Source organism: Oncorhynchus gorbuscha, linkage group LG24, assembly GCF_021184085.1.
Source record: "Oncorhynchus gorbuscha isolate QuinsamMale2020 ecotype Even-year linkage group LG24, OgorEven_v1.0, whole genome shotgun sequence".
In the NCBI taxonomy this organism is placed as follows: domain Eukaryota; kingdom Metazoa; phylum Chordata; class Actinopteri; order Salmoniformes; family Salmonidae; genus Oncorhynchus; species Oncorhynchus gorbuscha.
This window is the reverse complement of record NC_060196.1, coordinates 23,913,915-23,927,952: the sequence shown is the minus strand read 5'-3', so window position 1 is coordinate 23,927,952 and position 14,038 is coordinate 23,913,915. Positions and strand designations below refer to the sequence as shown.

The 14,038-nt window shown below is 42.6% G+C and overlaps 1 protein-coding gene across 3 annotated transcripts in view; it reads left to right on the top strand.

The window, feature by feature from the left end:
* Positions 1–14,038, top strand: part of LOC124012744 (protein PRRC2A-like) — a 56,532-nt gene that overhangs the window by 32,244 nt on the left and 10,250 nt on the right. For 2 of the 3 annotated variants that reach the window (XM_046326671.1, XM_046326672.1), the window contains exons 8-12: positions 3,743–3,983; positions 7,799–7,922; positions 8,118–8,322; positions 8,473–8,571; positions 9,275–9,887. In XM_046326671.1, the coding sequence (XP_046182627.1) occupies positions 3,743–3,983; positions 7,799–7,922; positions 8,118–8,322; positions 8,473–8,571; positions 9,275–9,887 (1,282 nt within the window). The remainder of the gene's footprint in view (positions 1–3,742; positions 3,984–7,798; positions 7,923–8,117; positions 8,323–8,472; positions 8,572–9,274; positions 9,888–14,038) is intronic. The other variant, XM_046326673.1, reaches the window with a different exon arrangement.

Sequence of the window (14,038 nt, the reverse complement as noted above, 5' to 3'; positions counted from 1 at the left end):
CGTCAATATATATCCAAAATGTCAATTTATTTGGAGCGTTTGATCCAGAAAAACACCGGTTCCAACTCGCGCTAGATGACTACAAAAGTTACCTGTAAGCTTTGTCCAATTTTAGGTATTTTTTTGCGTAAATAATCGATAAAATTGAAGACTGGATGATCTGTGTTCAATACCAGAGGAAAACAAAGTGTAGCTGGCTTTCAGGTCATGCGCCTCAAACAAAGAGTACACTTCCCTGGAGCTTCATTCTGAACATGGCTACTTCTTCATTTCTCAAAGGAAAAACCTCAACCAATTTCTAAAGACTGTTGACATCCAGTGGAAGTGATAGGAACTGCAAGAAGGTCCCTTAGAAATCTGTATTCCCAATAAAAACCCATTGAAATGAGGGTGACCTCAAAAAAATAATCAAATCAAATCAAGTTTTATTTGTCACATACACATGGTTAGCAGATGTTAAATGCAAGTGTAGCGAAATGCTTGTGCTTCTAGTTCCGACAATGCAGTGATAACCAACAAGTAATCTAACTAACAATTCCAAAACTACTGTCTTATACACAGTGTAAGGGGATAAGGAACATGTACATAAGGATATATGAATGAGTGATGGTACAGAGCAGCATACAGTAGATGGTATCGAGTACAGTATATACATATGAGATGAGTGTGTAGACAAAGTAAACAAAGTGGCATAGTTAAAGTGGCTAGTGATACATGTGTTACATAAGGATGCAGTCGATGTAGAGTACAGTATATACATATGCATATGAGATGAATAATGTAGGGTAAGTAACATTATATAAGGTAGCATTGTTTAAAGTGGCTAGTGATATATTTACATCATTTCCCATCAATTCCCATTATTAAAATGGCTGGAGTTGGGTCAGTGTCAATGACAGTGTGTTGGCAGCAGCCACTCAATGTTAGTGGTGGCTGTTTAACAGTCTGATGGCCTTGAGATAGAAGCTGTTTTTCAGTCTCTCGGTCCCAGCTTTGATGCACCTGTACTGACCTCGCCTTCTGGATGATAGCGGGGTGAACAGGCAGTGGTTCGGGTGGTTGATGTCCTTGATGATCTTTATGGCCTTCCTGTAACAACGGGTGGTGTAGGTGTCCTGGAGGGCAGGTAGTTTGCCCCCAGTGATGCGTTGTGCAGTCCTCACTACCCTCTGGAGAGCCTTACGGTTGAGGGCGGAGCAGTTGCCGTACCAGGCGGTGATACAGCCCGCCAGGATGCTCTCGATTGTGCATCTGTAGAAGTTTGTGAGTGCTTTTGGTGACAATCCAAATTTCTTCAGCCTCCTGAGGTTGAATAGGCGCTGCTGCGCCGCCTTCACGACGCTGTCAGTGTGAGTGGACCAATTCAGTTTGTCTGTGATGTGTATGCCGAGGAACTTAAAACTAGCTACCCTCTCCACTACTGTTCCATCGATGTGGATAAGGGGGGTGTTCCCTCTGCTGTTTCCTGAAGTCCACAATCATCTCCTTAGTTTTGTTGACGTTGAGTGTGAGGTTATTTTCCTGACACCACACTCCGAGGGCCCTCACCTCCTCCCTGTAGGCCGTCTCGTCGTTGTTGGTAATCAAGCCTACCACTGTTGTGTCGTCCGCAAACTTGATGATTGAGTTGGAGGCGTGCGTGGCCACGCAGTCGTGGGTGAACAGGGAGTACAGGAGAGGGCTCAGAACGCACCCTTGTGGGGCCCCCGTGTTGAGGATCAGCGGGGAGGAGATGTTGTTGCCTACCCTCACCACCTGGGGGCGGCCCGTCAGGAAGTCCAGTACCCAGTTGCACAGGGCGGGGTCGAGACCCAGGGTCTCGAGCTTGATGACGAGCTTGGAGGGTACTATGGTGTTGAATGCCGAGCTGTAGTCGATGAACAGCATTCTCACATAGGTATTCCTCTTGTCCAGGTGGGTTAGGGCAGTGTGCAGTGTGGTTGAGATTGCATCGTCTGTGGACCTATTTGGGCGGTAAGCAAATTGGAGTGGGTCTAGGGTGTCAGGTAGGGTGGAGGTGATATGGTCCTTGACTAGTCTCTCAAAGCACTTCATGATGACGGAAGTGAGTGCTACGGGGCGGTAGTCGTTTAGCTCAGTTACCATAGCTTTCTTGGGAACAGGAACAATGGTGGCCCTCTTGAAGCATGTGGGAACAGCAGACTGGTATAGGGATTGATTGAATATGTCCGTAAACACACCGGCCAGCTGGTCCGCGCATGCTCTGAGGGCACGGCTGGGGATGCCGTCTGGGCCTGCAGCCTTGCGAGGGTTAACACGTTTAAATGTCTTACTCACCTCGGCTGCAGTGAAGGAGAGACCGCATGTTTCCGTTGCAGGCCGTGTCAGTGGCACTGTATTGTCCTCAAAGCGGGCAAAAAAGTTATTTAGTCTGCCTGGGAGCAAGACATCCTGGTCCGTGACTGGGCTGGATTTCATCTTGTAGTCCGTGATTGACTGTAGACCCTGCCACATGCCTCTTGTGTCTGAGCCATTGAATTGAGATTCCACTTTGTCTCTGTACTGACGCTTAGCTTGTTTAATAGCCTTGCGGAGGGAATAGCTGCACTGTTTGTATTCAGTCATGTTGCCAGACACCTTGCCCTGATTAAAAGCAGTGGTTCGCGCTTTCAGTTTCACGCGAATGCTGCCATCAATCCACGGTTTCTGGTTAGGGAATGTTTTTATCGTTGCTATGGGAACGACATATTCGACGCACGTTCTAATGAACTCGCACACCGAATCAGCGTATTCGTCAATATTTCCATCTGACGCAATACGAAACATGTCCCAGTCCACGTGATGGAAGCAGTCTTGGAGTGTAGAGTCAGCTTGGTCTGACCAGCGTTGGACAGACCTCAGCGTGGGAGCCTCTTGTTTTAATTTCTGCCTGTAGGCAGGGATCAGCAAAATGGAGTCGTGGTCAGCTTTTCCGAAAGGGTGGCGGGGCAGGGCCTTATATGCGTCGCGGAAGTTAGAGTAACAATGATCCAAGGTTTTACCACCCCTGGTTGCGCAATCGATATGCTGATAAAATTTAGGGAGTCTTGTTTTCAGATTGGCTTTGTTAAAATCCCCAGCTACAATGAATGCAGCCTCCGGATAAATGGTTTCCAGTTTGCAAAGAGTTAAATAAAGTTCGTTCAGAGCCATCGATGTGAATGGTTTGTCCTCGGGCTTTCGCCTGCCAAATAAGTTATGTTATAGTCACAGACATGATTCCGAGTGTTTTCTATCCAAATCTACTAATAATATTCATATCTTAGCATGAGTAGCAGGCAGTTTAATTTGGCATGCTTTTCATCCAAAATTCCAAATGCTGCCCCCTATCCTAGAGAAGTTAATATTCACACAATATATGCACACTTTACCGGCAGCCATTTCCATCAAACTGGCTTGTTGCGAATATAAAGCGTGTGTGATTACTTTAAAAGCACTTTGTCGTATAACGTTTTATATACCAAATAAAAAACTGAACTTCAATGTGTTTGCATTGTTTTTTTTGCTCTGTTGGTTTTGGAACGAAGTCTTGACAATACTGTCATTTTAATTAGGTGTTTCTGTACATCAGTGGGTATCTCGTTAGCGACGTTTCCCATTGTATATTAAGGTGTTAGAACATCACACTGTTACAGGTACAACCAGATGGGCTCTCAGCCTGTTAGCCACCAGTGTAGCAGCAGTCTGTTGTCAATCTCTGCTTTTTTGCACCAATGCTTTTGTGTATCTCTCTGTCTCTCAGATGTACCCTCCCTACCTGCCCTTCCCGCCTCCGTACGGCCCCCAGGGGCCCTATGGGTACCCTCCACCTGGTGAGGCACCTCCCAGGTTTCGCCAGCAGGGTCATGACGGTCGTGGGCGTCCCCAGGGCGGTCCCCGTGGTGGGGGAGGAGAGATGGTGAAGCGACCCTCCATCCTGAAGCAGGATGACCTGAAGGAGCTAGACGAACTGGACCACCAGGACGGAGACGAGGGCTGGGCAGGTGAGAGAGAGAGAGGGGGGGGAGATGTCAGGACTCATGAACACTTATATTTATTGATTATACTGCTCAGAGAGCAGTGACAAGTTTAAAAATCATCACATTAAGAATATGGGTACACTGTTCAATTGATATGAGAACATTCCTTATAAGATGGGAAAAATATGACTGGATAACACTATGAAAGCATTATGATTTAATAATATAATGTTTGAAAATTACACATTGTGACAGCTTTTTATTTCTCCACCATTATCGCAAAGAATACATTTTTTTCTTCTGTTTGGCAAAAGAAGCCAATTGAGCATGACCCCCACCCACCACAAGGAAGCCAGCCCTCATGTTACTATTCCGCTTTCATTCTTTTTCAACCCAAATGTATTCTAATATAGCGGGAGTTTGCTAATACATGGAGAAGCAAAGTGGGCATCACATTTGACTGCATCTCATGGATCCAGTAGTGCTGTGAGTAGGGGAGGGGAGACCTACCAGGTTTATCCTGTGGTGTCATTGTATGCTGACGATTCATGTTTTGTTTTAAATCCGCAATCTGGATCCCTGCTCAGCTTCATAGAGAATATAGAAAATTATTCTATCCTCTCTGGATTACAACAGAACTATGATAAGTACCATATTACGTATTGGATCGTGAAAAAACACAACTTTTACATTACTGTGTAGTTTACCAATAAAATGATCAGATGGTGAGGTTGACATACTCTGTATTCATATCCCGAAAGCAAGTAATGATCTCACTACAATACTTTTTTTATAGAAAGTTGGCTATATGGAAAGGACAGTACCTGTCTATTTGTGAAAAAAATCACCCTGATCAACTCTTAACTGGTCATATCCCAGTTTAAATATAAACGCAACATGCAACTATTACAAAATTCATATAAGAAATCAGTTAATTGAAATTAATTAATTAGGCCCTAATCACATGACTGGGAATACAGATACACATCTGTTGGTCACCGATACCTTTAAAAAAGGTAGGGGTATGGATCAGAACCAGTCAGTATCTGGTGTGACCACCATTTGCATCATGCGATGTGACATCTAATTGTGGCCCGTGGAATGTTGTCCCACTCCTCTTCAATGACTGTGCGAAGTTGCTGGATATTGGCACGAACTGGAACACACTATTGTGCATGTCGATTAAGAGCATCCCAAACATGCTCAATGGGTGACATGTCTGGTGAGTATGCAGGTCATGGAAGAACTGGGACATTTTCAGCTTCCAGGAATTGTGTACAGATCCTTGTGACATGCATTATCTTGCTGAACCATGAGGTGATGGTGGCGGATTATTGTCACGACAATGGCCTCAGGATCTTGTCACGGTATCTCTGTACATTCAAATTGCCATTGATAAATTTAATTTCTGTTCGTTGTCAGTAGCTTATGTCTATCCATACCATAACGGCACAAGGTGCACCTGTTTTAGTGATCATGCTGTTTAATCAGTTTTTTGATATGCCACACCTGTCAGGTGGATGGATTATTTTGGCAAGGAGAAATTATCACTGACAGGGATTTTTTTTTTTATGTGGGCACAACATTGAGATAAGCTTTTTGTGTGTGGAAAATTTCTGCCATATTTTGTTTCAGTAGATGTTCAGTTTATATTTTTGTTCAGTGTACTAATGGCCCTGCCCACACATAACAACCTGTTTTTTATATTTTTTATTATATGAGCAACAATATTCCACTCTATTTGGAATTGCACGCCAGATAAAATTACACGTTCCTATTTATATAATGAATAAGAATTTGGAGGGCAGAAATGATTAAATATTAAAGCATTGGTGGACCTCACTAAAGCAGGGATCATCAACTAGTTTCAGACGGGACTATTTTTTTCTTGGGAGGATGGTTGGAGGGGCCAGCACCTCATTACAAATAATTTGTAGACTGCAAGTTGACCTCAAGAATCCCAAACAGTTATGTTTGACTAAAAATAGAAATCTGGTTGCAATTTCACTTTAATCCACCAGAAAAGACCAAACAAATGTTACGGTTAAACTCAAATGAATAATACTAATTGATAAAAAATAAATACATTTAAGATATCTTTGTAAATTATATAACTCCACCAGTCCTGTGTCACATGCAGTTAACAAAAATATATGGACATGTCTGCTCTATTCAATATTACAACCAACTGATTGCAGCATTACCACAAAAATGGAGGCATGTGGAAGGGGGTGAAGGTAAGGAATCATTAGATCACTTGTTTTGGTACTGCCTTTATGTAGCTTGTTTTTTGTCACAGGTTCAGGAATTGCTGAAGAATTGCAACATTTACCTGGATTTAACTTTGTAAATTGCCCTACTGGGGGATTTGAAAAGTAATAGTCAATCGATCAATAATATAATTATTTTGTAGAAGCTATGAGAATAAAGGTTCAGAACTTTTTGTGAAACAGCACAGTTTAAAAATATCTGGCAGTTAGAAATCAAAACTAGATGGTTTTCACAGATAGATGGGTGGGGTTGAGGGTAGGGCTGGGCAATATGACAAATCTCATATCCCGAAATAGGTCACTTCATATAACGATACATCACTATTTAGCACATTTTCTGTTAATTAAATGACTAAATAGTTTATATATATATAAATGTAAATACCTATTTCTTACTGTATTTTGAATTATACTCAACAAATCAAGGTACTTACTCATATTTTATTTCTCCTTTTACTGAGAACCTTTGTGGAAATTTTCAATTAAGCATGTAACAAAATATTAATGTTTTAACATCTGCAAAGGTAAATAGAAAACACTTCAACTATAGTTGCAATCAAAATAAATAGGTCTAAAATGTGAATATGGTCTAAAATATCCAAACCAAACATAATAATACTCTTTCATAGTAGAACTGTTTGCATTGTAGCAGCAACAAATATTGGTTTATAAAATAACAAATGTAAACATGAAATACTTTCCAGTTTAAACTATAGCAGCAAAATAATGCTCACAAATAAATATAAAATATAACGAGTAAACAAAACACTCCTTCAAGCTTGAATTCACGTTAGCATTATATGAAAACAACAAGTGCTGCAAACAAAACTTTTTTGGGTCTCATCTGTAGACTCTCTGTACTGTTTCACATGATTCTTGCGTAGTTGGTAAAAGAGGTTAGTGGTGTTTGAGCCTGTTATCGGGACCGGCCTGCTGCATATTTTGTAGAGGGTGGTTTTCTGGTCCGTGCCAGACTTCATACCCAAACTATGTCCATGCGACCGAAGTAGCCCCTCTTTTAGGTACGAGCTCTGTGTCACGTTCACTCTCCTCCATGTTTGTTTGTGTTGCAAATTTCCTTCCACACATGTCCAATTGACGAAAAATATTGCCGTAAGGAGTGTGATTTGCGACACAAAGAAATAAACTTTAGAGCATAATATGAAACAATAGAAAAATGTCTATTGTCACATGATATATATTGTCATATCGCCCAGCACTAGTTGAGGGTAGCTGAAGGTTGGAACAATTATTTTTAATTTTTTTAAATAATAACTTGTGTAAAATATACTGTGTACGTAAAATGTATATAGTATGTATAAGCAGGAAGTAAAAGCCTAAGTATTGTTGTCCGTTAGTTTACTCCAATTAGGGGAGGGGTGGTCGTATTAGGGGAAATTAATAAGTATATATGGGGGATTGGAAATTATGCAGAAAATGACATTGATAGAAGCCACAATCTATCTGCAATATTAAAGCTGATCTACCCCCTAAAAATGGTGGTGGATGTCAGCGGTACAAATGCGTTCCATTGTGCTTCTACTCTGAACCGTTTGGTCTGTCAAACAGGGGCACATGAGGAGATCGACTACTCAGCCAAGTTAAAGTTCAGCGACGATGAAGGAGAAGAAGATGAGGAGAGGAACGAGAGACCCGAGAGGAGGGAAAGAAGCGAGAGCAAGAACGGCCCACGGTATGTCCCACAGTAGCTGCCCAACATAACAGAACGACAGTGTGTGGGAAATTCAATTTGACCGTTTCAAACTTTTTGTACTGTTCTCTGCTCGCAATCCTCCCTTGTGCCATCTAGACCGAGACACCCGCATAAATGGTTTCTGAATTAATAAACGACGGAGACAGAAAATAACGAATTCATGAATCTCCCCAGGGAGATACAGAGGTCTCAAGAAGGTCCCCTTCAGGTGGTCCAGCGCTCCCGAGCCTCTGACAGTGGAGGGGACAGGGACACCAGCTGCACCCCTCCCTCCAATGCCGACCACGACTGCTCCCTACCACCCTCAAGCAAGCCAGGATGGGCTGAGGAGGGGTGCAACAGCGGCTGGGGGGGCCAAATTGCACCCGCCACCTTCCAGGTATGGCTAGTCTAGTAGACGTTCAGAGGCAGCTCAGGGATAATATGCAAGTGAACAGTGACTATTTCACAGTAAAAAGCACAATTGCTTTGAGGACGTGGATATTAACGTAATGGCTAACTGTAACCTGTGACTGCCTGTACACTACAGGGGCGTAGGCCTGGACTGGGTGGCCCCCGGGAGCAGCCCTCCCCCCCACCTGGGCCTCTCCTCCACCAGGGACAGGGGCCTTACTCCTACTACCGACAGGTATCTGCCTACCTGGGGAGAGAGAGGGCCTCGTATATACACTGAGTATACAAAACATTAAGAACACCTGCTCTTTCCATGAGACCGACAAGTGAATCCAGGTGAAAGCTATGATCGTTTATTGATGTCTCTTGTTAAATCCACTTCAATCTGTGTAGATGAAAGGGAGGCGACGGGTTAAAAATGTATTTTTAAGCCTTGAGACATGGATTGTGCATGTGCCATTCAGAGGGTGAATGGGAAACCATAGTAAAGTACCTTTGAGCTGAGTATGGTAGTAGGTGCCAGGTGCACTAGTTTGAGTGTGTCAAGAATGGCAACAGTGCTGGGTTTTTCATGCTCAACAGTTTCCCATGTTTATCAAGAATGGTCCACGTCCGAAAGGACATCTGGCCAACATGACACAAGCATCGGCGTCAACATGGGCCAGCATCCCCGTGGTAGGCTTTCAATACCTTATAGAGTCCATGCACCTACAAATTCAGTGTTCTGAGGGCCAAGGGGAGTGCAATTCAATATTAGGGAGGTGTTCCTAATGTTTTGTATACTCAGTATATATCCGCACAGCATTTTCACACACTTTTTTGCGGTTCAGTTATTAATTTGAGTTATTCATACCATCATACCAGGGAAGTTTTATTTTCATAATGCAGCTAAGATTGTGGCCGTGTGTGTGTCCTCATTCCATTTTCTCCTCTCCCAGGACCGCAACTCTCCTAATCAATCCGGCCCGGTGGTAGCCCCCGGAACTGTCTCTGCCTCCCTGGCCCCCGGGAAGCCCGCCCCCTCCCCACTGCTCCAACAGCAGCAGGCTACTTCCCCCGTCCCCGGGGGACCCACTCCTCCGCCTCAGACAGCTAGTCTGCTAGCTCCGCCCCCTGGTGAAGACGAGGATGAGACGTGGCGCCAGCGCAGGAAGCAGTCCTCCTCGGAGATCTCAGCCGCCGTTGAACGTGCCCGCCGGCGCCGCGAGGAGGAAGAGCGAAGGATGGAGGAAGAGCGGCGCGCGGCCTGCGCTGAGAAGCTGAAGAGGCTGGATGAGAAGGCCCAGCAGCAGGGTGGTGGTGGGAGCAGCGGAGGCTCCAAGCCCCCCAGCCTGGACGGCAACTGCGCCACGGCCGGAAGCCCCAGCCCTTCCCTATCGGCCTCGGCCTCCTCCCCTAACATCAGCCAGCCACCTTCTCCCTGCGTGGACCATGACGAGCCCCCCCTTGCTGTCCTGGCTGCCCAGGCTTTGACCAGGGACCTAGTGCCAGGGCCCAGTCCCACCGACAGACAGAGGGCCAATAGCAACAGCAGCTATGACTCCATTACTGGTGAGTTTTGACTAGGGCTGTGGCGGTCATTACATTTTGTCAGCCGGTGATTGCCATTGCAAATAACTGCCGGCCTCACGGTAATTGACCGTTGATTAACTTAAACCTGTTTAGCATCTCTTGGCTTCCATGCATAGCCTACAAGCCAATGATACGGAGCTTTTGGAACATCTACATTTTAAAGTCTAATAAATTAATTGAATGTAGCCTACACCATCACAATAAATCCATTACTTATTTTAAGCAGGTCTAACGAAACATAAAAAAAAAAAAATCTAGCCTCTTTCAGAAGAACATAATAGCATATTCTGAGTCGTTCTTATGTTAGGCCCTGATCTACGCTAGTTCATTTAGCGGACAAGATTTGCTTATAATTCCTGTGGCATTATTTTATAGTAAGAAAAATACAATTTGAACATAGCTGAATAAATAGAACACATATTTTCACAATGATTCCTGAAGAAGTGCGCACATGCGGTTATTCTGTGTTGAGTGGTTAACAAAGAAACAGGACCTCCTATATGCTTCATTTAGAGTTATTTATGTAACTTTAGTTGTGATTCAAACGTTACACTACATGTTTTTAGATTTGTTTATACGTACTAAGGCTACATGATGCGACTCATGATGATTTGAAAAAAGTCTCATGAAATACATGCGCTCTGCTCTGTTTCTTGCGCAGGCTGCATACACTTCATCAGTCTCTCATTCACAATCTGGTCTTCACGTAGATATCTTATTCGAAAATTAGTCCGGTTAAAGTGAGTCACGCAGTAAAATACCATTTGAGTAAAAGTCAAAGTATTTGGTTTTAAATATTTAAATGTCGAAAGTCAATGTAATTACAAAAATGTACTTAAGCATCAAAAGTAAAAGTATGAATAATTTATAATTCCTGATATTAAGCAAACCAGACATAATTTTCTTGTTTTATTTATTTACCGATAGCTAGGAGCACACTCCAGTACTCGGACATCATGACAAATAAAGCATGTGTGTTTAATGAGTCCGCCAGATCAGAGGCAGTAGGGATGACATGGGATGTTCTCTTGATAAGTGTGTGAATTGGACCATTTTCATGTCTTGCTAAGCATTCAAAATGTAACACACACTTTTGGGTGTCAGGGAAAATGTATGGAATATAAAGTACATTTTCTTTAAGAGCATACATAGTGAAGTAAAAGTTGTCATAAATTATAAATGGTAAAGCATAGATACCCCAAAAAACGACTTAAGTAGTGTTTATTTTTATTTTTTATTTCACGTTTATTTAACCAGGTAGGCAAGTTGAGAACAAGTTCTCATTTACAATTGTGACCTGGCAAGATAAAGCAAAGCAGTTCGACACATACAACAACACAGAGTTACACATGGAGTAAAACAAACATACAGTCAATAATACAGTAGAAAAATAAGTCTATATACAATGTGAGCAAATGAGTTAAGATAAGGGGAGGTAAAGGCAAAAATAAAGGCCATGGTGGCGAAGTAAATACAATATAGAAAGTAAAACACTGGAATGGTAGATTTGCGGTGGAAGAATGTGCAAAGTAGAAATAGAAATAATAAGGTGCAAAGGAGCAAAATAAACAAATACAGTAGGGGGGAGAGGTAGTTGTTTGGGCTAAATTATAGATGGGCTATGTACAGGTGCAGTAATCTGTGAGCTGCTCTGACAGCTGGTGCTTAAAGCTAATGAGGGAGATATAAGTGTTTCCAGTTTCAGAGATTTTTGTAGTTCGTTCCAGTCATTGGCAGCAGAGAACTGGAAGGAGAGGCGGCCAAAGGAGGAATTGTTTTTTTGGGGTGACCAGAGAGATATACCTGCTGGAGCGCGTGCTACAGGTGGGTGCTGCTGTGGTGACCAGCAAGCTAAGGGGGGACTTTACCAAGCAGGGTCTTGTAGATGACCTGGAGCCAGTGGGTTTGGCGACGAGTATGAAGCGAGGGCCAGCCAACGAGAGCGTACAGGTCGCAGTGGTGGGTAGTATATGGGGCTTTGGTGACAAAACGAATGGCACTGTGATAGACTGAATCCAATTTATTGAGTAGGGTGTTGGAGGCTATTTTGTAAATTACATCGCCGAAGTTGAGGATCGGTAGGAGGGTCAGTTTTATGAGGGTATGTTTGGCAGCATGAGTGAAGGATGCTTTGTTGCGAAATAGGAAGCCAGTTCTAGATTTGGAGATGCTTGATGTGAGTCTGGAAGGAGAGTTTACAGTCTAACCAGACACCTAGGTAGTTGTCCACATATTCTAAGTCCGAACCGTCCAGAGTAGTGATGCTGGACGGGTGGGAAGTGGTCGGTTGAAAAACATGCAATTAGTTTTACTTGTATTTAAGAGCATTTGGAGGCCACGGAAGGAGAGTTGTATGGCATTGAAGCTCGTCTGGAGGGTTGTTAACAGTGTCCAAAGATGGGCCTGAAGTATACAGAATGGTGTCATCTGCGTAGAGGTGGATCAGAGACTCACCAGCAGCAAGAGAGACATCATTGATGAATACAGAGAAGAGAGTCGGCCCAAGAATTGAACCTTGTGGCACCCCCATAGAGACAACCAGAGGCCCGGGCAACAGGCCCTCCGATTTGACACACTGAACTACTGAAGTAGTTGGTGAACCAGGCGAGACAATCATTTGAGTACTTCTACTTGAGCACCTTATACCACTGACAGAAATAAATCAAATCATTCAAAATGGGCTACTAATGATTTGGCCACAGAGGATGATTAGCTTCTTCCTCAAAAATAATTTGTAGATTGTTTTAAATATCATTGCCTACAGTCAGAAGGAAAGGCAATGCGGCAAATGCCAAGTACATGATTGTTGAGTTGCGACTGCCATCGAAAGTAAAGGCCCAGCCAGTCATATCGCAATGTTTCAAAATACAATGGCGGAAAGTAAATGGTAATTGATGCAATCTGTCTTTTAGTTATCAAAATTATCAACTTCATTGAGAGAACAATACTATTGCCTGTCTTATTGGCACCAGCCTATGGACAAAGTTGTTATTGATCTGTTTGTAATTGTCAGCAAAGTAGGCCTTGTAATTTGTCATGTTAAAAATAATATGCTAATGTACCATTCATATAAAGTGTAGTAGAATAGCATCAAATGTGTTAATAGAAGGCCAACGTTTTTCAGTGCAAAGAGAGAAGAAATCTGATATAGCCTATTAACTTCTTATGGTATAGGGGACGCTTTTGCGTCCCATACTGCCAAAAGCCAGGGAAAATGCAGCGCGGAAAATTCAAATAAATTATATAAAAATCAAGCTTGTAAGATACTAAATTAAAGCTACACTCGTTGTGAATCCAGCCAACAGGTCAAGTTTTAATAAGGCTTTTCGGCGAAAGCATACGAAGCTATTATCTGATGATAACACAACAGTAAACAGAGGGTAGCATATTTCAACCCTGCAGGCTCTACACAAAACAAAACAAAAATATATAAAACATGCCTTACCTTTGACGAGCTTCTTTTGTTGGCACTCTAATATGTCCCATAAACATCACAATTGGTCCTTTTGTTCGATTAATTCCGTCCATATATATCCAAAATATCAATTTATTATGCGCGTTTGATCCAGAAAAAAACAGCTTCCAAATTGCGCAACGTCACTACAAAATATTTCAAAAGTTGCCTGTAAACTTTGCCAAAACATTTCAAACTACTTTTGTAATACAACTTGAGGTATTTTTAAACATTAATAATCGATCAAATTGAAGACTGGTCTATCTGTGTTCAATACAGGAAGACAACAAACCAAGCTACTTTTCAAGTCTTGCGCAACTCTCAACAGTGTTACGGAGTTTGTAGATGGCCGTACTTCTTCATTGCACAAATGAATAACCTCGACCAAATTCCAAAGACTGGTGACATCCAGTGGAAGCGGTAGGAACTGAAAACAAGTTCCTAAGAAATACAGTTTCTCAATGAGAACGCACTGAACAGACAGATCTCAAAGAAGAAAAAAATCTGAACGGTTAGTCCTCGGGGTTTTGCCTGCTACATAAGTTCTGTCATACTCACAGACGTGATTCAAACAGTTTTAGAAACTTGTGTGAGTGTTTTCTATCCAAATCTACTAATATTATGCATATCTTATATTCTTGGCATGAGTAGCAGGAAGTTGAAATTGGGCACGCTA